The 27,660-nt window shown below is 43.2% G+C and overlaps 1 protein-coding gene across 1 annotated transcript in view; it reads left to right on the forward strand.

Moving 5' to 3' along the window:
- Positions 1 to 27,411, forward strand: part of INVS (inversin) — a 137,935-nt gene extending 110,524 nt beyond the window's left edge. Inside the window, exons 14-17 of the mRNA XM_065878773.1 lie at positions 9,475 to 10,192; positions 22,195 to 22,424; positions 23,226 to 23,297; positions 26,251 to 27,411. Coding sequence (XP_065734845.1) covers positions 9,475 to 10,192; positions 22,195 to 22,424; positions 23,226 to 23,297; positions 26,251 to 26,399 — 1,169 coding nt within the window. The 3' untranslated portion in view covers positions 26,400 to 27,411. The remainder of the gene's footprint in view (positions 1 to 9,474; positions 10,193 to 22,194; positions 22,425 to 23,225; positions 23,298 to 26,250) is intronic.
- Positions 27,412 to 27,660: the final 249 nt, after the last annotated feature.

Here is a 27,660-nt window from a genome sequence, read left to right on the forward strand (position 1 = left end):
CTCTACAGAGCAGAGAGAAGGGGGAGCACAGTTATTTCAGACTACTTACAACTACACAGGGTAATTGTGGCTTGTATTCACCTTACTATAAAACACCTTGAGACAGTTATGCTGCAAAGCTTGTCACATCTACTGTGGACCTGGTCACATTCATGTAGTTATCTCACATCCTGAGAAGGCCATGAAGATTGGTTTTTTTCATAACCAATCCTTTTGTCCTTAATTTACTGATACTACTGATAGTTAGACTTCCTCCCCTCACTATTGGTTTAAAGGTGAACTAGTGCATGGTTTTATAATGATTTTCAAGCCATGTAGGGCTCATGAAATGAATTCAGTGGATTGGACTAGGATAATTTTCATGAAATAGACTTCAATAGAACCTATCAAAGTTCATTGCACATTATAAAGGTAATAAGTTCTGTTGCAGTTATATGTCTTTGTACATAGGGGTGTGTGTGTGCATGTGTGTGTGTTTGTATACATGCAGATGAGTATACTGGGCCACAATTTAAGATTTATTTCTTGGTATGGGTTATTGTCAAAAAGTTTTGAAAATTAGTGTTCTAGAACAGTTGAGAGGCAGGAGAGCTCCTCATTCATTTGAGGGCAGGAAGTGGTGTCCTGAATAAGGGACCTCTGGGAAAAGCCAGATTCAGATATGCAAACAGGCTCAGAGAAGCCCAGCATCCAGACTTTGGGGAGGGTTGGAGGAAGGGAGGCCCGTGAGCCTGATTCAGGTGTAAGGAGAGGCAGCTCCAGTTTCACGGGCAGCCTTTGCCCTTGCTGACCTGCCCAAGAGGCCAGAGTACAGAGGAAAATAGGGAGATACTTCTAAGAATCAAGACTGGACATCGACCAGGGCTTCTCCAGTATAGTGTTCCCAGGAAACCCAACATAATTGGGCAAAGGACATCCCAAGCCATGTTATGTTTGGCCACATAAAGAAGGGTCACAGCTGCCTCAGTGATCAGGCAGTATAGCCTTTGCAGCATGGGCATCCTAGCAGGAAGCCAGAGAGGGGAAACGTTGACCACTTCTTCTTCTCCATTATCCTATTTCATAAATTAGAGCCTGAGGGTTGTTAGAGAGCATCTAGTTCAGCCTCCTCAAAACAAGTCAGCACCCTGAGGCCCTGAGAGAAGGGCTTGCCTAAGGTCTCTTAACAGGTGATTGCTTTCTTCTTCCTTATTCTTCCCTTTTTGTTGTTTACAATGTGTATAGAGCATAAATGGCTAAGTGTGTAAGCTTTAGACCCTACCACTTACTAGCTATACAATCTTAAGCAGGTTACATAGCCTCTCCAAGCCTCCTTTTCTTTATTTGTCAAAAAAAAAAAAAAAAGAGAGAGAGATAATAATGCCTGTCTTAGAAAATTGTGACCATTAATGAGATAACCCATGTAAAGATTTAAACACAGTGCCTAAAGTACTCTATGAGTATGAGCTGTTACTATAATTAACCTCATTACGATTTCAAAGGGGGGAAGGAAAGAGAGGAAGGAGACACTATTTAGAAAGACCGCTGTGACTGGGTGGAGGATGGATGTGGAGGGCCACATAGGGCCTATTCTAAGGCACAGTAGAAGCAGGGTGACGAGAAGCGGATGGACTTGAGAGGTAGAATTGCAGTGACTTGGCAGCAGACTGCTTGTGGGAGGTGGTGGAATAAAGCTGTCTTTGAGTCAGTGTGGTTGTCAGGAGAGTCTAGTGGAGGAGAAGCTCACTATTTTAAAGGCCATCCCTGATGTTTTCTTATTCTCACCATATGGGCTGCCAGGGCTAGTGGGTATGATTGGTGGGAGTATCAGGGGGCCCTTACATTTGGCACATGTGCAGTGTCTAAGGCAGCAAACTCTATTACCGTCTAGATACCAGAGACTCCTTGACGTCTTTTCCTTACTCCAGTTATGTATATTCAGCTATTTACTATGTCCTCATTTAGGTGTCCCAAAGGCGTCTCAAACTCAACCTGTCCAAGACAGAACTGATCATGATTTCATGTAAAACTGCTCCTTATATTGGTTAATATCCAATACTTATCCATCTGTATGTCCATCCCAGGGGTAAAAATCTGATCATTATCTTCTTTTCTTTTACCACTCAAAATCCAATCTGTCACCGGGTCTTGTCACCTTTCCTTCCTAAATAGCTTTCAAATCATTCTTTGTATCTCATCCACCACCACCACATAGTCTACCTAACGTTTGCTTACCTTCATCTCTAACTTGGACTGTTGCAGTAGCTTCCTAACTGGTCTTACTTATCTACTCTGACTCCCCTAATCCATTTTCCTCTCTGTGAGCATATCGGTCCCTTCAATATGAAATCTCATCATATTCCTCCCCTACCCAAGGCCCTGGAATCAACCACTTCTCCAAGGAACCTGGTTCCTTTTGTTGGAGATGGTATTAGAATCCAAGATCTGAGTGCTAGGTGTGTATACTACTCTTGGACTCCTACTCATTGCTCCTAAGCCCTTTCAGCAGAGAGAACTGAGAAATATTTATATCTATTTGTGTTCCTATCAGTGTATATGTGTATTACACACACACACACACGGATTTCAAACTGTTACCTCCAATTCCATCCAACACCACAGGGTTTATTCTAGCTTTTATCTTTTTATTTGAAATTTTTTTCTCCAACAGTGAAAGACCTGGCTCCCATTATCTATGATATATATGCTTATTTGTTCAATCCTAGTATACACATAAAGTAGATTCAGAATTGCCAACCCATACCCCTTTGAGAAGTCAATTTACTAAATAGAGCATAGTATTTACATACATTTCTTTTTGTCCTTAGTCTTACAGTACTCAGCCAAAATACGATTTTATAAAGTTACTTGGGTGAGTTCCCTTCTTCTCCACCTTTTTAGTGTGGTTACCTGATCTAATTTTGTAATAGTGTTAGGTTTATTTGTTATTGTTTTTATTCCATTTTGGGTTCTTTCCCACATCCTAGCTGATTCTAATTGCTGTTCATTTTTTTTTTTTTTGGTAGTTGGGTACCTTTTATTTAAACAGAAAATGACATTTTCTTATAATTATGAAATTACTTAATGTACATTACCAAAAAATTAAGATCAGAGAAAAGAACACAGAAGAAAATATTAAAATCCTCCTTAATCTTAAACTATACAAACCCTTCTACTATAACTTTTTTTTCATTCAGAAAATTGTGGGCATCCTGTTTTGAGATGTTCTCACATAATTTCTTTGTTTTCAACAAAAATGTTACTAGCTGCTTAGCATTATATCAGATTATGAATACAGCATGCTTTGTTTAATCATGACTGTGTTGGACATATAAACTAAACAGCCTTTCATATAAGTTTTTGTATATACCTCTAATTTTTATGGCTCTTTAAACATGCTGCCAGGGACTTCCCTGGTGGCGCAGTTGTTAAGAATCTGCCTGCCAATGCAGGGGACACGGGTTCAAGCCCTGGTCCAGGAAGATCCCACGTGCCGTGGAGCAACTAAGCCCATGTGCCGTGACTACTGAGCCTGCGCTCTACAGCCTGCGAGCCACAACTACTGAGCCCACGTGCCACAACTACTGAAGCCCGCGCGCCTAAAGCCCGTGCTCCACAAGAGAAGCCACCGCAATGAGAAACCCACGCACCGCAATGAAGAGTAGCCCCTGGTCGCCGCAACTAGAGAAAGCCCATGCGCAGCAACGAAGATGCAAAGCCGCCAAATAAATAAATAAATAGATAGATAGAAAATTTAGAAAATAAATAAAAGATAAATAGAAAATAAATAAAAGAAAAGTTAAAAACAAAAACCCAAAAAAAAAACATGCTGCCAGATTTCTTGGAATCCAGGAAGGTTTCAGACGTTTGTTTCACCCTTTCAAAAGCAAAAACCAAAAAACTCTCTCCAAACACTTAGGCAAATAATGGTTTTACTAAATTCTAGTTAGTAAGATGGAATTTTGTCGTATTTTTATTGGCTTTGTGTATCTATTTTCTGGATTATTCACTGATGTCTGCTGTCAATTTTTTTTTTTTTTTTTTTTTTTTTTTTTTTTGCGGTACGCGGGCCTCTCACTGTTGAGGCCTCTCCCGTTGCAGATCACAGGTTCCGGATGTGCAGGCTCAGCGGTCATGGCTCACGGGCCCAGCCGCTCCACGGCACGTGGGATCTTCCCAGACCGGGGCACGAACCCGCGTGCCCTGCATCAGCAGGCGGACTCTCAACCACCGCGCCACCAGGGAAGCCCTCCACTGTCAATTTTTAAATTGGTTTTTCATTTTCTTAGTATTTCTAAAAGGTCTTTATGTAATAAGGATAGTAACCTTTCTCTGTCATATATAATGAACTTTTTTTGTTTACCTTTTAATTCTGTTTCATTTTTTTCTTCTGAGATTTTTTTCTTTGTGGTTTTATGCCAAGAAAAGCTTTTTCCCACTTTAAGATCTAATAAATACATATATTTTCTAAGTTTTACTATCTATATTTCGTTATATAGTGAGGTTGGAATTGCATGATTTCTTTTTAGAGAATAAGCAGTTGTTCTAGCCATAAACATGGAATAATCCTGAGCTGCAGTGCTGGCAGTAGGCTTGTGAATAATGGCTTCTGAAGGGGTATAGCATCACTCTCTGGGGTCATACCCAGGGCCTGTGAGCACCTCATCTCCTGGGTCCACAAATTCAAAATGCTATCTTTATTGTCATATATGGGAGTATTTTTAGCATTCTATTCTTTCTCACTGATCTATCTCTACTAATACCTAAATCACATTATCTTTATCATTACTAGCTATTAGTATCTAAGGATATCTAGCCGTCTCTTTATTATTTTTCTTTTTTCTCTTCTTTTTAATAAAGTTTGCTTTTTAGAGCAGTTTTAAGTTCACAGCAAAACTGAGCAGAAAGTACAGAGAGTTCCCACATACTCCTACTCCCACACATGTACATACTCCCTAACATCAACACCCAGCTTAGCACGTTTGCTACAATTGATGACCTACACTGACACATCATCATCACCCAAGTCCAGTTTACATCAGGATTCACACCTGGTGTTCTACATTCTGTGGGTTTTCACAAATGTGTAATGACTTGTATCCTGCATTGTGTCATACAGAATAGTTTCACTGCCCGTATTAGGGGTCTCCAGAGAAACAGAACCAGTTAGATAGATAGATAGATAGATAGATAGATAGATAGATAGATAGATAGATAGACAGACAGACATATCGGGAGATTTGGTATAGAAATTTGCTTACTTGATTATGGAGGCTGAGAAGACCCACAGTCTGCCATCTGTAAGCTGGAGACCCAGGAAAGTTGGTGGTGTGATTCAGTGAGTCCAAAGGCTTAAGAACAGGAGAGCAGGTGCTATGAGTCTGAGTCCAAAGGTTTAGAAATTGAGGGGCTAAGGGTACAAATCCTGGTCCAAGTCTAAAAGCCTGATAAACAGGAACACCTGTGTCCAAGGGCAGGCGAAAATGGATGTCCCAGCTCAAGCAAAGAGCACAAAATCACACTTCCTCCACGGTTTTGTTCTATTTAGGCCCTGAACAGACTGGACAGTGCCCACCTGCCTTAGCGAGGGTGATCTTCTTTACTCAGACTACCAACTCAAATGCTAATCTCTTCTGGAGACACCCTCACAGACACACCCAGAAATAATGTTTTATCAGCTATATGGGCATCCCTTATACTAGTCAAGTTGACACATAAAATTAACCATCACACTGCCCTAAAAATCCACTGTGCTCTGCCTATGCGTCACTCTCTTCCCCAAACCCCTGGTAACCACTGAGCCTTTTAGGATCTCCATAGTTTTGCCTTTTTCCAGAAGGTGATATAGTTGGAATTATATAGTATATGGCCTTTTCAGAGTGGCCTCCTTCACTTAATAATATGTATTAGTAATATTCATGCAAGTAAAGTAATATTTCACTTAATAATATTCTGCATGGCTTGGTAGCTTATTTCTTTTTGGTACACATTTCACTTTTAGCTCATTTTCTTTTAGTTTATTTCTTTTTATTGCTGAATAATATTCCATTGTCTGGGGACTTCCCTGGTGGTCCAGTGGTTAAGACTTCGTGCTTCCACTGCAGGGGGCTGGGGTTCGATCCTTGGTGGGGGAACTAAGATCCCACATGCCATACGATGCAGCCAAAAAAAATAAAATTCCATTGTCTGGATGTACCACAGTTTATCTGTTCACCTACTGAAGGACATCTTGGTTGCTCCAAGTTTGGACAATTATGAATAAAGCTACTATAAACATCCATATGCAGGATGTTGGGTGGACATAAGGTTTTAATTCGTTTGGGGAAATACCAAAGAGCAAGATTGCTGGATTGTATGGTAAGAACATGCTCAGTTTCATAAGACACTGCCAGTCTTCCAAAGTGGCTGCACCATTCTGCATTCCACCAGCAATGAATGAGAGTTCCTGTTGCTTGTCACCCACATCAGCATTTGGTGGTGTCAGTGTTTTTGATTTTCACCATTCTAGTAGATGTGTAGTGGTATCTTGTTTTAATTAATTGGTTTTTAATTTTGTTTTGGTGTGTGTGAAACATTATAATTGTTATAAGAGTCAGAGCTACACGGAAAGGTTTACTCAGAGAAGTGTTGCTCCCTCCTCATCCTACTACTCAGTTTCCATTTCCCTCTTCTTTCTTTCCCTTTCCCACTCCATCCCCATAAGGATCCAATCTCTTCAGTTGCTAGATTATCCTTTCTATATTTCTTTTGTACAAATGAGAAGATACAAATACATTCTTTCTTTTTTTTTAAACCATACCAGTTTTTTTTGTTTGATTTTTTTTTTTTTTTAATTTGGTTGAGTCAGGTCTTAGTTACAGCAGGCGGGCTCCTTAGTTGTGGCATGTGGGCTTCTTAGTTGTGGCATGCATGTGGGATCTAGTTCCTGGACCATGTATGGAACCCAGGCCCCCTGCATTGGGAGCGCAGAGCCTTAACCACTGCGCCACCAGGGAAGTCCCAGGTACAAGTATATTTTCTTATATCCTCTTGTTTCTTACATGAAGAGTAGAATAGTTTATATACTCTTTTGCACTTAAGAATAGTTATTTTAAAGTCTGTTTCTGAAAACACAATGTGTGTCTGTTTCATTGTCTATTCTCTCTCCCTCCCTCCCTCTCTCAATTTTGTCTTGTCTCATCTCCCTGTATATTTTTCACTAAGGACTGGATCACTGAATATAAAAAATTAGAGAAATAACTAGAAGCCTAGCATGATATTAATTCCTCCAGGGAGGATTTACATTGGCTTCTCTCAGGCATTCAGGAGCAAGAACAATCCAAGGTCACCTTAATCCAGTTTCCAAAACTGAGATGATATAGAGCTGGGCTTCAGTCCCTGCAAGGTCAATCCATGGCCAGTGGACCCTTTTTCCTAAGACATAGCCTTCCAGAGTCCCAGTCCAAAACAATGCTTCTTGGCAGGATCTGGACTCCAAGTTTTGTCCTCCAAACCTCAAGGAGCCTCATTTCCCTAGGGATGTGTGGCCCCAAATGCCTTGCTCATCTCCTGGTTGCCTGATTCGCTTGGATCTTGGCCCCATATTTTTTTCTGCCTTGTTAGCTCTTTGATGCCTTCAAACAGGTAGTTTGTAATATTTTGTTTAACTTTTTTATTGTCCTTTTGGGTGAGTATGCTTCAATTCTGCCATTATGGAAGCAGAAGTTCCTTCACTGTTTTTCACATTGAGACTAAAATTTTTATTTTATATATTGCATATATATATATATTCTTTTCTCAAATTCTAAATTTCTTTTATGTGTTTAATGAGTGCGTTTGTGTGAGTGTGCATACACACTGTCCTATTAGCTAAAATTCTTGTTGATCTAATCTTCCTATTTTCTCTATTAACTGTTCCTCATGGTAGATTGTTTCCTTGTGTATTTTGTAATTTGGGATTGTGAAGTTATTTTCAGGAGGTCCCCTCTGTGCAGCCTGAGTTGAGGTCATGCCATCCTAAAGCAATACTGTGTTTGCTTCTAAGAGGCACCCTGTGATACCGCCATCCTGAGACTAGTGTTTTTTGGTTTTTTTTTGCGGTACGTGGGCCTCACTGTGTGGCCTCTCCCGTTGCAGAGCACAGGCTCCGGATGCGCAGGCTCAGCAGCCATGGCTCACGGGCCCAGCTGCTCCGCGGTATGTGGGATCCTCCCGGACTGGGGCACAAACCCGCGTCCCCTGCATCGGCAGGCGGACTCTCAACCACTGCGCCACCAGGGAAGCCCCTGAGACTAGTTTTTATATTAATTTTTCCTATGGGTTGAGAATAAATGAATACCAAACCCATGTGAGGCACAGCACTTTGGTTTCAAATTCCCATGCATGACTCTTTACCCCATCCTGAACCTAAGCTGAGACAAATTTCCTTGTCATCTTCCAGTGCTGGGAAGATATTTTATCTGGACAATCATTTCCCAAGGGTCTACCACCTCAAGAGTCCTGGCTTCATGCAGGGTCCTGTTTCCAGTTAACTTTCTGCCTGCAAGGCTCATTTTCTGTTCTTATCTGGATGTTAAAACAACCAGTTATTTAATAAGACCAGCTGTTGCCCCACTTCACCGCTACCACTTGCCCGACAGTCGCTGGATCAGCTCACAAGCTTATCACTTGGGTTCTCAGTTTTCCCTGTTTTTGGCCCCCAGGAATTTCCTTTATTTTCTTGAAGGCACTGTGGTGCTTTTAAAGTAATGTTTATTATAAATATTTTAGTCAGCATTTCTAGGTACTTTTTTATAATATCTTTTTTTTTAATTTAATTTTATTTTTGGCTGCATTGGGTCTTCCTTGCTGCGCATGGGCTTTCTCTAGTTGCGGTGAGCAGGGGCTACTCTTACTTGCGGTGCTTGGGCTTCTCATTGCAGTGGCTTCTCGCGTTGCAGAGCATGGGCTCTAGGCGTGCAGACTCAGTAGTTGTGGCGCACGGGCTCTAGAGCACAGGCTCAGTAGTTGTGGCGCACGGGCTTAGTTGCTCCGTGGCATGTGGGATCTTCCTGGACAAGGGGTTGAACCTGTGTCCCTTGCATTGGCAGGTGGATCCTAAACTGCTGCGCCACCAGGGAATAGGTCTTTTTTTTTTTAATATTTATTTGGCTGAACTGGGTCTTAGTGGCGGCATGCGGGATCTTTTAGTTGCGGCATGTGGGATCTAGTTCCCTGACCACGGATCGAACTCGGGCCCCCTGCATTGGGAACGCAGGGTCTTAACCACTGGACCACCGGGGAAGTCCCATTTCTAGGTATTTGTAGGGGAAGGCTTTCAGGTTATCTAACCTACTGTTGCTAGAAATAGAAGTTAAACAATTTTTTCCTAATCGTAATCAGCACTATCATGGTGATACAAGAGGACAAGCCTGAATTTTTTTTTTTTTTTTTTTTTTGTGAACAGTGAGCAGAACTGCCCTACTATGCAAGTTTTGGACAATAAAGATTCTTCCCCTTCTTCCTTGTCTCCCCAAGAAACATCCAGAGAACATTCTAAAGGCCGATCTGCCTGTGTCCACTTCAGCCCCAGCGAAGGCAGTGATGGAAACCGGCGTCCAGGAGCCTCCTCTGTCGAGAAGTCCAGAGGTGAGACAGTTGGCGAGCAGCAGTGTGACAAGGGGAAAGGCTCCTTGAAGCAGCCCTCCTGTGTCAGGGCGTCTGGGCCTGCTGAGGAAGGAGAGGACCCCAGTTGGGCAGCTGCAGGCCTTCCACAGCAGGACGGCCACTGGAAGCCCAGCCGGCGGCAGGATGCAGCACCCAAGGCCAAATGTGCCTCCCAGAAAAGGCGCAGCCAGGAGCTCAGAGGAGGGAGGCGCTCCCCGGCTGGGTCCAGCCGGCCTGGCAGTGCCAAGGGGGAGGCCGTCCATGCTGGGCAGAGTCCTCTCCACCACCGGATGCCAAGAAACACAGTGACGCAGGACAAGCTCGCAGGAGGGAGCTACTCAGATTTGCCATCGAGCACAGAGGTGTTGAGGTCAGGAGTCAGGAAGCTGGGTACATCCGCCCTGTTGGAGGACACTCAGCTATCTAAGGACACTGATCCAGCACCTGGTCCCCCCTCTGGGCAGAGCGTGAATATTGACCTTCTCCCCGTAGAGCTGCGGCTGCAGATAATCCAGAGAGAAAGAAGCAGGAAAGAGCTGTTTCGCAAAAAGAACAAGGCAGCAGCGGTCATCCAGCGGGCCTGGAGAAGGTAGGAAGATGGGATGCCAGAGCATCTTTTTGGCTCTGTGTCTGTCCTAATCCCCCTGATGTGATACCCCCTGTGCTCTGTGATACTTTCTAGTGAATTCCATGTGCTGGCATGACAAGGCCAATTTTATTGAGCCAACCCATGGGAGTCACACCTGTGTATATCTTAGTAATTTATATTGGGTAAGCTATTTGGAAGGTGTTTTTACCCAGAAAGATAGGAAAGTACCCAGGATAGCCTGGTGTAAATGAAAAACCATGAAGCCTAAGTTTCAGGTGAAGCTCTAAGAGGTTATCTGACCTTGAGCAAATCACTCAGCCTCCCTGACCCTCAGTTTCCTCCTCTGTAAAATGGGATTTAACAATTGCCACACCCGTCCTGTTCATGTGACAGGTTGCTAGAATGAGATAACGTGTGCTTTGTAAATTCTAAAGCACTACACATTTAAGGTATTTTATCTTCCTTCTTTACTACACAGGAATTAGATACAGTGGATTAAGTGACTGAAATTTATCACAAAAACCTGTGTGAGCCTCAATCAAGCTCAGAATGTGGGGTAGGAGCTGGGAGTGGTGGAGGAGGCTTACCAAAACCCTGAGGTGAACACCCTCAGGGGGTAATTCTGGGAGGACTGGAAGAGTGCTGTGCTACAAGTTTTCACATATCTCACAGTCTCCTTCACACTGCAGGCCCCAGGAGGGCCTCCATCCAGGTTAGGCCTTTCAGTGATGACCACGCCCAGGGGAGGGCCGGACCGTCGGCCCCAGGTGGGGGTCATGTGGTCTCCATCTCCGGAGAGAGGGAGTTTTACCGGGGAACAAAGCAAGCAGATCACTGCGAGTGCAGGTGTGCCTCTGTCAGGAGATAAAAGGGCCAAAGAAACCCTGCTGTTGGCAGAGGGAGAGCTGAGCGGCTTGTGAGGTCCAGGGAGAGGCCTCAGGGACTGTCATGGCAAAGCCTCCTAACCCAGAGCCGGGCAACCTGCACGGCCTTTGCTGTAGTGCGTCCTCACATCTGTTCAGGCTCGTGGCTGTTTACAAAGCCATCTCATGCCTGACCCCTTTGCTCTCCCAACCATCGCCAGGAAGCCATCACGATAGGGATCAGCATCCCTGTTTTTCAGACAAGCAATGGTCTCAGGAAAAAAGACCTGTCCTGATGGTCAGACCCAGCATTCGAAGTTCTTTCTGACTTGAGTCCAGGGGCCTTTCCCTTACATTCTCAGTAAAGGTAGTGCCTGCTGTGGTCAAAATAATGGAGGCGGAGGCCGACCTTGCACTCTGCACCTCAGGACAGGCTGGAGGACAGGCTGCCTGGACGGTCTCTCATGCATCAAGGTAATGTTGTTATGGGGGATGTTGTTGCTAGCACTGTTACTAATACTGGTAGTTGAATTCATCAGGCACTTGGGCCGGACACTGTTCTAAGCAGTTTTACATGTATTAACTCATTTAAATCCTCAGTCACCCTGTGAGGGATACTGGGATTACTCTTCTTCTCCCCATTCCATGAGTGAGGAAACTGAAGCACAGATAGGTTCATCAACCTCAGGCTCCAGAGCCAGCGCTGGCCCGCAGCTGAGACCGTCGGCCTCTGAAGCCACAGATGGGAAGGGTCCCTGCTCCCCCTCCTTGGGGCGTTCTGCCAGGACGTGCACTGGCTACCATCCCAGAGGAACTTTTTGTGAAGTATTTCAGCTGACACCTGGGGTCCAAACAAGCCCACGAGGTTTGCCACGTCAGGCCCCACAGCTGCTCCCCAGCTGCAGTGCCTCCCCATCACACTGTCCTTTGACTCCTTTGAAGAGTCAGCAGCTGACAGGTCCTGTCAGTAAGTGTCCATAGCAGCAAATGAGCCTTCAGTCATTCCCCCCAAGAACAGTGGACTCATAGTCTGTGCACCTATCTGGGGAGGCAGTTACACAGGCCCCCTCTGGCTGCACCCCTGTGCAATTCCGAGTCCCGGGACGTCGACTCCCACAGGGTTTCTGGGAAGCTGCACGCCGTGGCAAGTCCTGTGTCTGGTGACAGTAAAAATCCGTTTATTGATTCTGCTATGGCCATATATGTCTTCCATTTGAAGCACAGGAGCCCTAAGTGCTGTCCAGGGACAGTGTGTGGTGTCCGACAGCAAACCTCAGGGGCACCGAGGGCTGGAGTTGGGAACGGGGCTTGGCACACGACCTCCCATAAATGCAGGCCGCCATCACAGGAGACGTGCCCGGGGGCGGCGGGGAGGCAGGCTGACTGGAAAACGCACAGGATGGGGTGAGCAGATTGAACCTGCGGCCCAGAGAAAATGAAGCTTTGTCTAAGCGTCTGAGTTTTATTACCAGTCAAGACTTGACTATTTTAAAGGTTGAAACTGGATACTGGACAAGCTAGGCTGGGCTGGAAAGTTGCTGTGGTGAAGAGGAGTTGCTGTGAAAGGCAGTTCCCATCGGGTCCTCTCCAGCATGTTCTGAGGTGAATAAACAAGGTTAGGCTAGACCATAACAAGCGCCCTGCGCCCCGGGCTGAAAGGGATGATTGGGTGTGCTCGGATTCTCAGCAAACCAGGCGCGCATGTTCTCCCTGAGAAGGGGAGAACAGAGGCTGTGACTGACCACTAGGACCATGAGACACAGCCTCGGTCTCCATACCAGAGTCGATGAGGTGGCAGCTGTGCCCCCCGAAAGCCGGAGCTGTTAGAGCTTCAGCCAACAACCCAGGCTTCCTGACAAGTCCTCTGCCCACAGAGCGGGGCTGTGGAAGAACTGACTGCAGAGCGGTATTGTCCTGTTAACTCTCGCTTCTCTCTACACTTGGCTTTTTGGAAATGTGGCACATGTTCTAGTAAAGGGGTGCCATGGTTTGTCACGCTCCAGGAAAAGAAAGGAAGAATTATGTAGTTCGACTGAAATCAGCCTTTAGAGCAGGCGGGAGGGGCTGCCCCAAGCACTGCAAGGAGCTTCGAGCATTTGGAAAGAAGGTTATGTCCCAATTGGTGTATTGTAAGATCAGGCACAGGGCCTGCTGCTCTCTGCACCCTGTAGGCTCACCAGTAGTTAATCAGCCATGGATCATGAACACTGGTGCAGCTTTCCTTAGGAGGCTCCGAAACATCTGTGCTCGATAAGAGGTTTGGGAGTGCACATGGGATAAACACCATCAGAAAAGCATTAGAGGTAAATATAGCCATCATCCTGGTGCCCCCACCCCCTCCCGCCCCAGGCTCTGCCCTCCAACACATTGATCTTAGTAAAATTCAGCTCTTACATTTGTCACTATTCTTAAAACCCCCTGATCATCCCCACCAAGTCCTCAGCAGTATTTGGCTGTTGGACCAGACAGCACTGATTTGGAAAGTTGGCCTCTCCTAGCTCTAGCTGTTCGCCTTTTCCCCCCAATTTTTATTGTGATAGAATTGACATATGGCACTGTATAGGTTTAAGGTGTACAGCACGGATTTACATATACTGTGAAATGATTACCACAATAAGTTTAGTTAACATCCGTCATCTCACACAGATAAAAAGGATTTTCTTCCTTGTGATGAGAACTCTTAAGATTTACTCTTTAACAGCTTTCATATATACCATAAAGCAGTGTTAGCTACAGTCATCATGCTGTACGTTACATCCCCGGTACTTATTTGTCTTACAACTGGAAATTTGCACCTTTTGATCACTTTCATCCAATTCCCCTCCTCTAAGAACCACAAATCTGATTTCCTTTTCTATGAGTTTGTTTCTTTTTGGTTTTGTTTTTAAAGATTTCACGTGTAAGTGAAATAATACAGTAGTTGTCTTTCTCTGATTTATTTCACTTAGCATAATGCCCTCAAGGTCCATCCATGTTGTTGCAAATGGCAGGATTTCCTTCTTATTTTAGGCTGAATAATATTCTACTGTGTGTATATATAATATATATAATAATCTAATGTGTGTGTCTGTGTATATATATATGTATTCCACAACTTCTTTATTTGTTCATCCATCAGTGGACACTTAGGTTGTTTCCATGTTCTGGCTATTGTAAATAATACTACTGTGAACATAGGGGTGCAGATGTCTCTTCATTTTCTTCAGATATATACCCTGTAGTGGGATTGCTGGATCATATGGTAGCTCTATTTTTAATTTTTTGAGGAACCTCCATAGTGGCTGCACCAATTTACATTCTCACTAACAGTGCAGGAGGGTCCCATTTTCTCCACATTCTCACCAGCACTTTTCTCTTGTCTTTTTGATGACAACTGTTCTAATGGATGTGATATCTCACTGTGGGTTTTTTTATAGATTTATTTTTATTTTTGGCTGCGTTGGGTCTTCATGCTGCACGGAGGCTTTCTCTAGTTGCAGTGAGCAGGGGCTACTCTTCGTTGTGGTGCGCGGGCTTCTCAGTGCTGTGGCTTCTCTTGTGGAACCCGGGCTCTAGGCACACGGGCTTCAGAAGCTGTGGCGTGCGTGCTCAGCAGTTGTGGCGTACAGGCTTAGTTGCTCCACAGCATGTGGGATTTTCTTGGACCAGGGATCAAACCTGTGTCCCCTGCATTGGCAAGCAGATTCTTAACCACTGCACCACCAGGGAAGTCCCTCTCACTGTGATTTTGATTTGCATTTCCTTGACGATTAGTGATGTTGAACACCTTTTTATATACCTGTTGGCCATCTTTATATCTTGGGAAATTTTCTATTCAGGTTCCTTGCACATTGGATTATTATTATTATTATTTGCTATCTAGTTGTATGACTTCTTTATATACTTTGGATATTAACCTCTTATCATATACATGGTTTGCAAATTTTTTTTTTGCATTTGTAGGTTGCCTTTTTTATTCTATTGATCATTTCTTTTGCTGTGCAGAAGCTTTTTAGTTTGATGTAGTCCCACTTATTTTTTATTTTGTTGCTTATGCTTTAAGTGTTGCATCTAGGAAATCACTGCAAAGACCCACGTTACGGAACTTTTTCCTGTGTTTTCTTCGAGGAGTTTTGTGGTTTCTGGTCTTTTATTTAAGTCTTTAATCCACTTTGAGTTAATTTCTGTGAGTGGTGTAAAATAGGGTTCTAGTTTCATCCTTTCACATGTGAATATTTAATTTTCCCAGTACCATTTACTGAAGAGACTGTCTTTTCTCCATTGAGTATTCTTGGCTCCCTTGTCAAATATTAGACTCTTTATATATGGGTTTATTTCTGGGCTCTAAATTCTGTTCTGTTGGTCTATGTGTCTATTTTTATTCCATTTATGCTGTTTTGATTACTATAGGTTATTAGTGTAGCTTGAAATAAGGAAGTGTGATGCTTTATTCTTCTTTCTCAGGATTGCTTTGGCTATTCAAGGTCTTTTGTGTTTCTATATAAATTTTGGCATTATTCTACTTCTGTTTTTTTTCCCATATTTATTATTTATTTATATGGCTGTGCCGCGTCTTGGTTGCGGCATGCAGGATCTTTAGTTGCAGCATGCGGGATCTTTAGTTGCGGCATGTGGTATCTTTTAGTTGCGGAATGCAAACTCTTAGTTGTGACATGTGGGATCTAGTTCCCTGATCAAGGATCAAACCCGGGCCCCCTGCATTAGGAGCGTGGAGTCTTAAGCACTGGAACACCAGGGAAGTCCCTCTAATTCTGTTTATTTTTTTAAAAGCCATTGGAATCTTGATAGGGATTGAATCTATAAATGGCTTTGGGTAGCATAGATATTTTAACAATATTAATTCTTCCAATCCATTAACACGGAATACCCTCCCATTTATTTGCATTTTCTTTTTTTTTTTTTTTTTTTCTTGCGGTACGTGGGCCTCTCACTGTTGTGGCCTCTCCCGTTGTGGAGCACAGGCTCCGGACGCGCAGGCTCAGTGGCCATGGCTTACGGGCCCAGCCGCTCTGCAGCATGTGGGATCTTCCCGGACCGAGGCACGAACCCGTGTCCCCTGCATTGGCAGGCGGACTCTCAACCACTGCGCCACCAGGGAAGCCCTATTTGTATTTTCTTCAGTTTCTTTCATCAATGTCTTGTAGTTTTCAGGGTAGAGATTTTTTTCACCTCCTTGGTTAAACTTACTCCTAAGTATTTTATTGTTTTTGATGCTACTGTAAATGGAATTCTTTTATTTATTTTTCACATCACTCTTAATGTATAGAAACACTACTGATTTTGTATATTAATTTTGTATCCTGCACCTGTACTGAAGTTGTTGATTAGATCTAACAGTTTTGTGAAGTATTTAGGATTTTCTATATATATATAAAATCATGTCATCTGCAAATGAAGACAATTTTAATTCTTCATTTCCCATTCTGATTCCTTTTTTGTTTTTCTTGCTTGATTGCTCTGGCTAGGACTCGTAGTATTTTGTTGAAAAGGAGGGGTGAGTGTAGGCACCCTTGCCTTATTCCTGATCTTAGAGGAAACACTTTCAACCTTACCCCATTGAGTATGATGTTAGCTGTGGGCTTGTCATATATGCCTTTTATTATGTTGAGGTATGTTCCTTCTATACTGAATTTGTTAAGGGTTTTTATCATGAACAGATGTTGGATTTTGTCAAATGCTTTTTCTGTGTCTTTTGAGATGATCATATGATTTCTTTCATTCTATTAATATGATATATCACATCGATTTATGTGCGTATATTGAACCATCCTTGCATTCCAGGAATAAATCCTGCTTGACCATGGGGAATGATCCTTTTAATTTGCTGCTGAATTTGGTTTGCTAGTATTTTATTGAGAAATTTTGCATCTGTATTCATCAGGGATATTGGCCTATACTTTTCTTGTAGTGGAATTTTTTTCTAGCTTTTGTGTCAGGGTAATGTGGGCTCATGAAGTGAGTTTGGGATTGTTCCCTCCTCTTCAAATTTTTTGAAGAATTTGAAGGATTGACATTCTTCTTTGAATGTTTAGTAAAATTCATCAGTGAAGCCATCTGGTCCTGGACTTTTCTTCATTAGGAGATTTTTGATTACAAATTCAATCTTCTTACTCTTTATTGGTCTGTTCAGATTTTTTATTTCTTCCTGATTCAGTCATGGTAGGTTGGTTGTTTCTAAGAATTTCTCCATTTCTTTTAGGTTGTCTAGTTTGTTGGTATGTAGTTGTTTACAGTAGCCTCTTATGATCCTTTGTATTTCTGTGGTATCAGTTGCAGTGTTTCCTTTTCCATTTATGATTTTGTTGCTTTGAATCCTTTTTTTCCCTTCTTGGTTTGTATAGCTAATTGCCAATTTGGTTTACCTTTTCAAAGAACCAACTTAGGGGCTTCCCTGGTGGTGCAGTGGTTGAGAGTCTGCCTGCCGATGCAGGGGACATGGGTTCGTGCCCCAGTCTGGGAAGATCCCACATGCCGCAGAGCGGCTGGGCCCATGAGCCATGGCCGCTGAGCCTGCGCGTCCAGGGCCTGTGCTCCACAACGGGAGAGGCCACAACAGTGAGAGGCCCACGTACCGCAAAAAAAAAAAAACCAACTTAGCTTTTTTTTTTTTTTTTTTTTGTGGTACGCGGGCCTCTCACTGTTGTGGCCTCTCCCATTGCGGAGCACAGGCTCCGGATGTGCAGGCTCAGCGGCCATGGATCACGGGCCCAGCCGCTCCGCGGCATGTGGGATCTTCCCGGACCGGGGCACGAACCCGTGTCCCCTGCATCGGCAGGCGGACTCTCAACCACTGTGCCACCAGGGAAGCCCCCAACTTAGCTTTTTAAATCCTTTCTATTGTTTTCCTGTTCTCTATGTCATTTATTTCTGCTCTAATCTTTATTATTTCCTTCCTTCTAACTCTGGGCTCAGTTTGTTCTTGTTCTAGTTCCTTAAGGCATACAGTTAGACTGTTTATTTGAGATCTTTCTTATTTCTTAATGTAGGCATTTATTGCTATGAACTTCCCTCTTAAAATTACATTTGCTGCATCTCATAAGTTTTAGTATGTAGAGTTTCTATTTGCAATTTGTCTCAAGATACCTTTTAAGTTTCCCTTTCAGTTTCTTCTTTGATCCATTGGTTGTTCAGGAGAGTGTTTAATTTCCATGTATTTATGAGTCTTCCAATTTCCCTCCTATTATTGATTTCTAATTTCATACCATTATGATCAGAGAAGATATTTGGTATGATTTCAATCTTCTTGAATTTGCTAAGACTTGTTTTGTGGCCTAACACATGATTTATCCTAGAAAATGTTCCATGTGCACTTGAAGAATGTTTTTTCTGATTGTTGGATAACTATTCTCTATATGTCTGTTATGTCCATTTGGTCTATAGTGTTCAAATCCACTGTTTCCTTTTTGACCCTTTGAGTGATTTATCCATTGCTGAGTGTAGGGTATTAAAGTCCCTAGCTATTACTGTTTATTTCTTCTGTTAGCTTTGGTAGTTTTGCTTTGTATATTTAGGTGATCTGATGTTGGGTGCATAAATATTTACAATTGTTATATCTTCCGGATGGATTGACCCCTTTATCATTATGTAATGACCTTCTTTGTTTCTTTATAACATTTTTTTTTAAATGCGTTACGCGGGCCTCTCACTGTTGTGGCCTCTCCCGTTGCGGAGCACAGGCTCCAGACGCACAGGCTCAGCAGCCATGGCTCATGGGCCCAGCCACTCCACGGCATGTGGGATCTTCCCGGACCGGGGCACGAACCCGTGTCCCCTGCATCGGCAAGCAGACTCTCAACCACTGCGCCACCAGGGAAGCCCTCTTTATAACATTTTTAAAGTCTGTTTTGTCTGATATAATTATAGTTACCCCTGCTTTTTTTGTTTTTGGGTGTGTTTTTTGGTTACCATTTGCTTGAAATATCCTCATTTCTTCACTGTGTGTGTGGGTGTTTAAAGCTAAAATGAGTCTCTTGAATATAACGTATCATTGGATCTTGTTTTTTGTTTTTTTTTAATCCATTCAGCCATTCTGTCTTGATTGGAGGAATTAATCCATTTATGTTTAAAGTAATTATTGGTAGGTAAGGACTTACTATTGCAATTTGTTAATTGTCTTCTGGCTGTTCTGTTGATCCATTGTTCCTCATTTCTTATCCTGCTATCTTTTCTGTGTGTTTTGATGCCTTTTGGTATCAGTCTGCTTTGACTTCTTTATCATGTTCTTTGGTGTAATTAGTACAGGTTTTTCCCTTGTGGTTACCATGAAGCTTACATAAAGTATCTTAAAATATCTTAAAATAACACCCTATTTTAAACTCTTAACTTATCTTCAATAGCACTACTAAATATTATACTTCTCCCTCTTCACATTTTAGATTATTTATGTTACAGTTTACATAAATATTTCTTATATTGCACATCCAATAAAGCTTACTGTCGTTATGGTTATTTTTACTACCTTTTTTTACTTCTAAACTAGAATTGTATGTTAATTATGCACCACCATTACCATATTACAGAATCTAACTTTGACTATATGTTTACTATTACCTGTGAGTTTTACACTGCCTTAAGATGATTAATGTCCTTTTACTTTACTCCCTTTAGCATTTTTTGTAAGGCAGGTGTGGTGGTGATGAACTCCCTCAGCTCTTATTTGGGAAAGTATTTATCTCTCCTTAATTTCTGAAAGATAACTTTGTTGGGTATAGTATTCTCGGTTGATAGTCTTTTTCTTTCAATGTTTTGTTTTGCTTTTGCAGTACGCAGGCCTCTCACTGTTGTGGCCTCTCCCGTTGCGGAGCACAGGCTCCGGACGCACAGGCTCAGTGGCCATGGCTCATGGGCCCAGCTGCTCTGCGGCATGTGGGATCTTCCCGGACCGGGGCACGAACCCACGTCCCCTGCATTGGCGGGCGGACTCTCAACCACTGCGCCACCAGGGAAGCCCTCTTTCAATGTTTTGAACCTGTCATCCCATTCTTTCCTGAAAAGTTCCTGACAAGAAATCTGTTTATAGTCTTATGGGAGTTCACTTGTATGTAACTTCTCTTTTCTCTTACTGTTTGCAAAATTATTTTTGTCTTTGACTTTTAATAATTATAATGTGTCTCAGTGTAGCCCTACTCTGGTTCAACCTATGTGAGGTCCTTTGAGCCTCATGGGTCTGGATGTCTATTTCTCTTCTCAGGTTTGGGACGTTTGCAGCCATTATTGCTTTAAATATACTTTCTGTCCCTTTCTCTTCTCCTTGTGGAATTCCCATAATGCAGATACTGTTTCTTTTGTGTCCCATACGTCTCCCATAGGCTTTTTTCACTTCTTTTTTTCTTATTGCCTTCTCTGGATAATTTCAAATGTCCTGTCTTCTAGGTCACTGATTCTTTCTTCTGCATGGTTAAGTGTACCTTTGAAGCTATTGATTTCTTCAGTTCAGGCATTTTATTTTTCAGCTCCAGGATTTGGCTTTTTTTTTGATAGTTTTTATTTTTTAGAACTTTTTCTCATTTTGTTTATGCATTGTTTGTCTAATTTTGTTTAGTGAACTATAAGATCACACAGACAACTAAACTTGTTTAAGAGAATTCTGAATTCTTTGTCTGACAGTTCACAGATCTCCATTTCTGTAAGGTCAGTTTTCAGAGCTTTTTAAAGTTTCCTTTGGTGTCATGTTTACCTGTTTTTGTTTTTTCATTTTTTTGTATCCTTGATTCCTTATGTTGGCATCTGTGCATTTGAATAAGCAGGCTCCTCTTCCAGGTTTGCTTTGGCAGAGAGCAAACTGAACTCTTCAACAGTCAGCTCCGTTTGGGTTTCTGGATGTGTCTGCTGGTAATGTATTTGAGCAGGTGGGGCTTGCTGTCTCTTTGGGGGCAGGGCCACTGCCCAAACTCTGAGGTTGTGGAGCATGGGGTGGGAGGAGGGTGCTGCCACTGCTGACTGTGAACAGTTGGACAGGACTGTTGGTTTGGTTTCCTCCTCAAGTGAGGCTACAGGATGGGCTCCGCAGTTGCCCGGGCTCTCTGATCAGGCTTACTTAGACAGCCGGGACTGGGCACTACACTCAGCAGTAGGCAGGGGTATGATTTAGTTTCCTTGCTCTGGTGGGACAGCAGGACAGGCCCAGGGCCTGCATAGCTCATTGTTCAGGGACCCAAATTGGGTAAAAGACTGTGCACTGAATTCCCTGGCCAGACACAGCCACTAGCTCTATTCTGGGGTGGAGTGGGGGAGCCACGGGCTGTGCTCTCTTCAAGTGCTACGGTAAGAAAGGTTGATGGGTGGGCTACAAAGCTTCTTGTGTGCTCTGGTGAGCTTCCCTGCTTGGACAGGCTGAAGGCTGTATTCAGCAATGGCTGGGGCTATGAATTACTTTTCCTGCCCAGGCAGAGTGGGGGAAACTGGTTCCAAAGGTGGCGAGCCTCTTTGGTTGTGGTCTTGATTCAAACTGGCCTGCTCCCCAAGTTTCCTGGCTGAACAATGCTATTGGCTTTATTCTGTGGATGATCGGCTCTGCCTACTGTACACCCTTGCTGAGCACTGCTGGACGGGCTACGCAGCTTCCAGGTGGTCTGGCCAGCCTTCCTGATCAGGTAGGGGCCAAGTAGGAGCTACACTCAGCCATGGGCTGGGCTATGACTCAACTCCCCTGACACAGCTTCCACAATGTAGCCCAGCCTCCCATCCTCCTTCCCTTACCAAATACATAATGCTTCACACACATCTCACTTTAACATTCCTGCACAAATGCATCTACCTCTGCTCATGCCAGTTCTGCTACTTAAAATGCCCTTCCCTGCCTAGCAAGCTCCTACTCATCCCTTAAAACCCAGCACAAATATCAGCCATCTAGCTCTTTGCTCTCACATAGTACTTCTCATACTGCATTTGTTTACACATTGGCTTGTCCCACTTTGAGGGCAAGGACCCATCTGATTGATTCCTAGTTCAGGAAGTACTGATGGACAAAGACAGAATTCAATAATTCAACATACTGCCAGTGAAATTAGGAATGGGAGCTTGACTGAATCTCCCAAGAGTTCAGCAACTACTCTTCCTATAGCTTCTAGGAACTTTAAGGAACATTGGTTTTCTCAATATTGTGATCTTAAAGTCTCTCCCCTCCTCTGACCCCACCAGCTACCAGCTCAGGAAGCACCTGTCCCACCTTCTGCACATGAAGCAGCTTGGAACCAGAGATATGGACAGATGGAACCGAGAGTACATGGCTTTGATCCTCCAGGTTTGGAGGAAGGAACTGGAACTGAAACCCCCAAAGGCCATGGCAGTAAGCAGGACCACCAAGAGTCCACCCAAGGGCAGCTCAGGCTCCAAGCCCACCAGGCACTCAGTGCTCAAGCAAATCTACGGTAACTGTCCTTCTGGGTACTTTGTAGTTTACAACAAGCACCCCCAGGGTACTTTGTAGTTTACAACAAGCACCCCCAGAGTGTGTCACATCAGAATTTGAAAACAGGATTTAATTACATTGGGCAAACCTCCATTCAGGTAGGAACTTTATTAAACTTCCAGGCACTAACAGCATTCTCATCATAATTAGTGCCTCCCTTCCAGCAATTCTGGGTCAGAATTGGTTTCATGAGGTATTCTGGTATCTCACCCGAGAAAGCCTTACAGCCAAGAGATTGTCTGCTAGGCTTCATGACTGAAAGCCTCACCACAGCAACCGCTCTAGGCTGCTGCCTGTTTTCCCTAAAATTCTCCATTTAGAGGACTCCAGGCCCAGGCAGACCCTGCCTGCCTCACACTGACCTTCCCTATGCTTAGATAGTACAGAGTTGCCTATCTGTGGGAATACCCCAGATCCAAGCCCTACAGTACATACTTGTTTAGCAGATGAACTGCTGCATACTGAAACACTTTCAGCTCTGCAAAGTGCCCATCCAAATAAACTGAGAGAACAGGACTGGCCAGCTCCCCAGTGGAAAAAAAAGTTAAGTCAGGGCACCCTTACAAACAGATCCGTGGCCCTGGCAGCAAAATCTGCAGACTTGGCCCGGGCAGGCCTATGTAGTTTTTCCACACCATACCTAATCTATCTTGGCAGACACCTGCAAGCTCAAGCCTTCACCTCAATTAAGAATTCAGAACTTGGTCAGGCCACAGTTGTCATTGGTCAGAAATAGATGATCACTGTTGGTTGATTTCAGGTTCTCAAGAAGGAAAAGTACATCAGCCCACAAGATCTTCAAAAGCCCATTCTGTGCTGGGTCTCAACTCAGGTAAGGCAGCCACTGCATGGGCAAAGCAGAGTGGGGAGACCATGTGGGGAAACAGTTCCTTTTTGTTTCATCCCCAAAGGTGGAAGACATTAGAACAGACTGCCAGGGGTTCCAAGAGTCATTTGATTTCAGGATTACATGTGTTCCTCATCCCCCTTTCATGGAATTACCACTGTAATAAACACCTCTTCTCCGTAAGAGGCAAGTTACTTTTGCCACCAAAAGCTTAATAACATTACCTCTAGCAGAAACAATACGTGGCACCTGTTACTGATCACGGTTACATACTTGTTCACATACAGGAGGGGGAAACACAAATACTGTCATTCTTCTTCAAAGTAATACCTTGGGAGTTCTTGCTCTGTTTTGGTTTCACATTAAGATCCTCCATCTCCTTCCCAAAGATGGGAAGAAGTCCCTTGACCACAGATTCTGACTTTTGCCTTTTAGGGTCCCCTAAGGAGGCATTTAATATTTTAATATTTAATAGCGTGTCCAGCTCAGGCTCAACTGTGCACACTTCCACTCATACAGGAGCAGCTCAGGGAACTTTCTTTTTAGCCACAAGACAAGGCTGTTTTACTCAGAGCCCCTTCATTCATGCCAGAATTAAATCTGGGTGATAAGTTCAGTGCTGTCAGCAGTTAATGCCAGGTCCAGTGTTTCTCATGGGTGGCTATGGCAACACACTCCCCCCAGTCCCTGATCCACAGTCATCCTGCAGGAACAGAGCACAGCTGGGAAGGTGAACAATGACTGTCAGCGTGAACTTTAACATTCATTTATTTTTGATGGGGGGAAAACCAAGAGGTGGGGGGACAGTAATTACTGCCAAAGCTTTAATAAGAGTTGGGCAACTCATGTAATATAGACAGGCTAATCAGGGGCAATTAGAGACTTTCAAAGGAATCAGGCCCATGGTTCTAGGTTTAAAACAAAACAAACCTCTAGTTATACTTGAGTGAATTAAAGAATAGTTTCAAAAACACACTGTCAGATAAAACTACTTAAGAAGTAGCATTTAGATAATCAGATATTAAAATGAGATAATCAGAGCATTTTTTACTTTGTCTCAAAAGTCCAGGACTATCAAATCTTTAAAAATGAAGGTGATTAGTGGCATAAAGGGTTTTAGTTAAAGGACTCACAGTTAAAGGACAGAATAAATAAAAGAAATAATGGTTTCTTAGGACGTCATATAAACTATCAGCTTGTTTGTCCTACACTGGCTTGAAAACAGATGAGGACCAAAGAGAATCTTTTCCTAAACCTAAGCTTGGGGGACAAAGGTTTTATGAGGCCCACCTACCCACATTAACCATTAACCTGTGACTAAGGCTTGATGGTCACCAGAGCTCCTAGCTAGTTAGCTGCAGCCTGTGTTTTATACAGAATACAGTCTATAAATTTCCATGAAATGGGCATGACTTGGACATACATATAAGTAAGTTTCCGCAATGCAGAATCACAGATGGCAAATGGAACCAAGGACAAACCATTCGTTTGTCTTTACCTTGAATAGAAATTTTTGCTTTGAGAATTCCATGAGGTTAAGGATCTTTGGATTTTGCTCACTGTTCTACTTAGCTTTAGTACGTTGTTTGGCACATTGTAGGTGCTCAGATATTTGAGTGAAGATTGTGACTCCTAACCCCTTCAATTTGGGGAGAGACTTTAGTACTGCCTTTACCTCTTAGAACAAGGAGCAGAAAGTGAGCTGGTTAGAGCAAAGTAACAAACTCCTTGGACTGTTTCTCTACCTGCATCCAGGAGGCAAACAATCACATTCTCCTCAGTCTTCTACACCCACCTGCAAACCACCCACACCCACAGAGAACAGCAGCAGTCATGATCAGAGAGCATATATATACCAATGTCCTAAATCTGGGGGCCCTTCTTGTTAAAAATAAAACAACTTCCTTTAAAAAAAATTCCATTCCAACGAATGGAATAACCATGGCTTAAGTGATTACTAAAAAATCGTACCCCCTGTATGAATGCAGAATATTCCTGCCCACCTACAGAGGGGTATGCAGATGACAACTCAAGACTTGATACAACAAAGGCAGCCACAAACACACCAGAGTTCTGAAACAGTTCACTTTAACTTTATTGAAGTAACAGTAGTAAAACCCGATGAGAGAAAGACATTTTTGTAACTTTTTAAAAACTACTCACCTTTCACGTTTGCTTCTTTGCTCCACTTAGGAGCGACATCCAGCAGTACGGCCTCGGCAAGTTCTCTTAACTGGTCGGGGGCTCAGTATCCTCATTTGTTAAGTGAGAGGGTTGAGCGCACCACTAAAATTGTTCAACTGTAGCATCCTGTAACTCTATGATTTCAAAGTCATAAAAAGGCCTAAAAAAAAATCCACTTTGTTTGATATGCCTATTATTCTATCACCTGAATAGTTTTCAAAGGAACCTATTTTCTAGAATGGACTATAGCCAAGTATGTGGCACAGGGAAAGTTAAATGATAGATATGTTTGTGTTATGTTACAGAGATGCACAGAGAAAGCAATATCATACCAGTTATTCCAGGCAGACTGAAGACCTAAGTTCCAGTCCTACCTCCTCAAGCAGCTGCCCCCTCATAGTCAGGGTTATTCCTTAAAGATGTCAGGTATCTTTGAGAGGATGGAAAATGGAGGGCTGACGTCCTCCTGTCTCTACAATAAACTAGCCATCACCTTATTCAGCCCCATAGATAATCCAAACCTAAACCCTTCTTCCTCCCCACCAATCAACTCTGTCCTTCAGCATTAAAAGTAATCATCTAAATATCGGGACTTCCCTGGCGGTCCAGTGGTTAAGACTCCACACTCCCAATGCAGGGGGCACAGGTTCGATCCCTGGTCGGGGGACTAAATCCTGCATGCCGCACGGCGCAGCCAAAAATAATAATAGTAGCAATAATAATAATCTGAATATCTGGTATTTGTTTTTAACAGTGAGCAACTTGCAGTGTATACACCTCCTTGAGAACAGTGGAAGATCAAAGAATTTTTCTTATAACCTGCAATCAGCTAACCCATCAAGAAACAAAACAAAGCTTCGACTGCCTATGGAGGAAGACTGTGCCCGGAGGGGGCGGTTCTAATAGCTAGTACAGAATTCTCTGATTAGCTTTTACACTTTGGGAAAACTTTAATATCCATGCCTGAAGGCTTATTAGCCTGAAAATGTGGTAACAACCGAGAGAAATGTGTTTTCTTTCTGCTCTTACACAGCACTGTTTTGTAAATTCTTAGCCAGTGCTGCAAGGACCAGGGTAGACTATACCTGTGCAAAACTGCCCGTGTGCCTACACGTCCGTGAGGACGACTGGAAAAGAGTATTTCTAATAAGTCTAAGTAAAACTAAGGAAGTGAGCACTAAAGACGCTGGTGGGTTGGGATTTCTCCTCAACTGGTGCAAGCCTGGTTTGTTGGCTCCAGTGAAGAACCTAAACGAGATGGGGAAGAGCCTGTCCCACAGCAGATGCCTTCAGTTCACTTTTCTGGAAGCTAATGCAATGGACTTCATTACAGACACCACATCCTGTTATTCCAACATCATCAGTTTTAATTTTTAGACCAGAATCATGACCCAGTGTTTTGCTGTTAGACACTGTAAGACTGTAATAGGTATACTGTTGACTGCTTACATTTTACGGTTGCCGTGTCAGCCTCTGAAGGCCACAGGCTGCTGCCACGTCCTGTGAACGGCGTTCCTTCTGCTGAGCACCAGCAGTATCACAGCACCAAGGCCTCAGTCGGGAAGGTCTACAGACCAGACATTCATGCACGGGGTGCCAGTTCAGGCCTTAACCTTCCACGTGTGTTTTCTGCTTGACCTGCAGAGGTGAGCAACCTTGTCAAAATGCTTTTCCTTTGGCATGGGAAACTGTGCTAACTATGCATTCTAGCTCTCTAAGAACACATGGTTTAAATAAAATCCAGTGATTGTGGGCTTTTTCACATTTTTTAAGGGCAAGGCTACCAGGAATGTAGACAGGCAGAAACAATGGCATATTAGGCTCACAAATATTTCTAGAACTGCTTGCATTTTAAGATTACTGCCACCCCTGTCCTGACAGTAAGAGATTGGAAGCAATGAAGTGTTATTTAATTACCTGGATTTTTTACAGTTGGCTAACTAAATTACTTCATTTTTATGAAAATGATTATAACATAAATTAAGAACTCTTATAATGGATCACTAGTAGAAAACCATTTTGTAAGAGTTACCCAGCTCAGACCAAGGACCATTTAGGTACAGGAAAATCCACAACAAATGGGAGCACTGTTTTGAAATCTTGCTAGACATCCTCTGGAAACACAACTCCAGAGTGAGAAGCAACCACTCCCAAACAAAACCAA

Source organism: Phocoena phocoena, chromosome 6 (assembly GCF_963924675.1).
Source record: "Phocoena phocoena chromosome 6, mPhoPho1.1, whole genome shotgun sequence".
Taxonomy (NCBI): domain Eukaryota; kingdom Metazoa; phylum Chordata; class Mammalia; order Artiodactyla; family Phocoenidae; genus Phocoena; species Phocoena phocoena.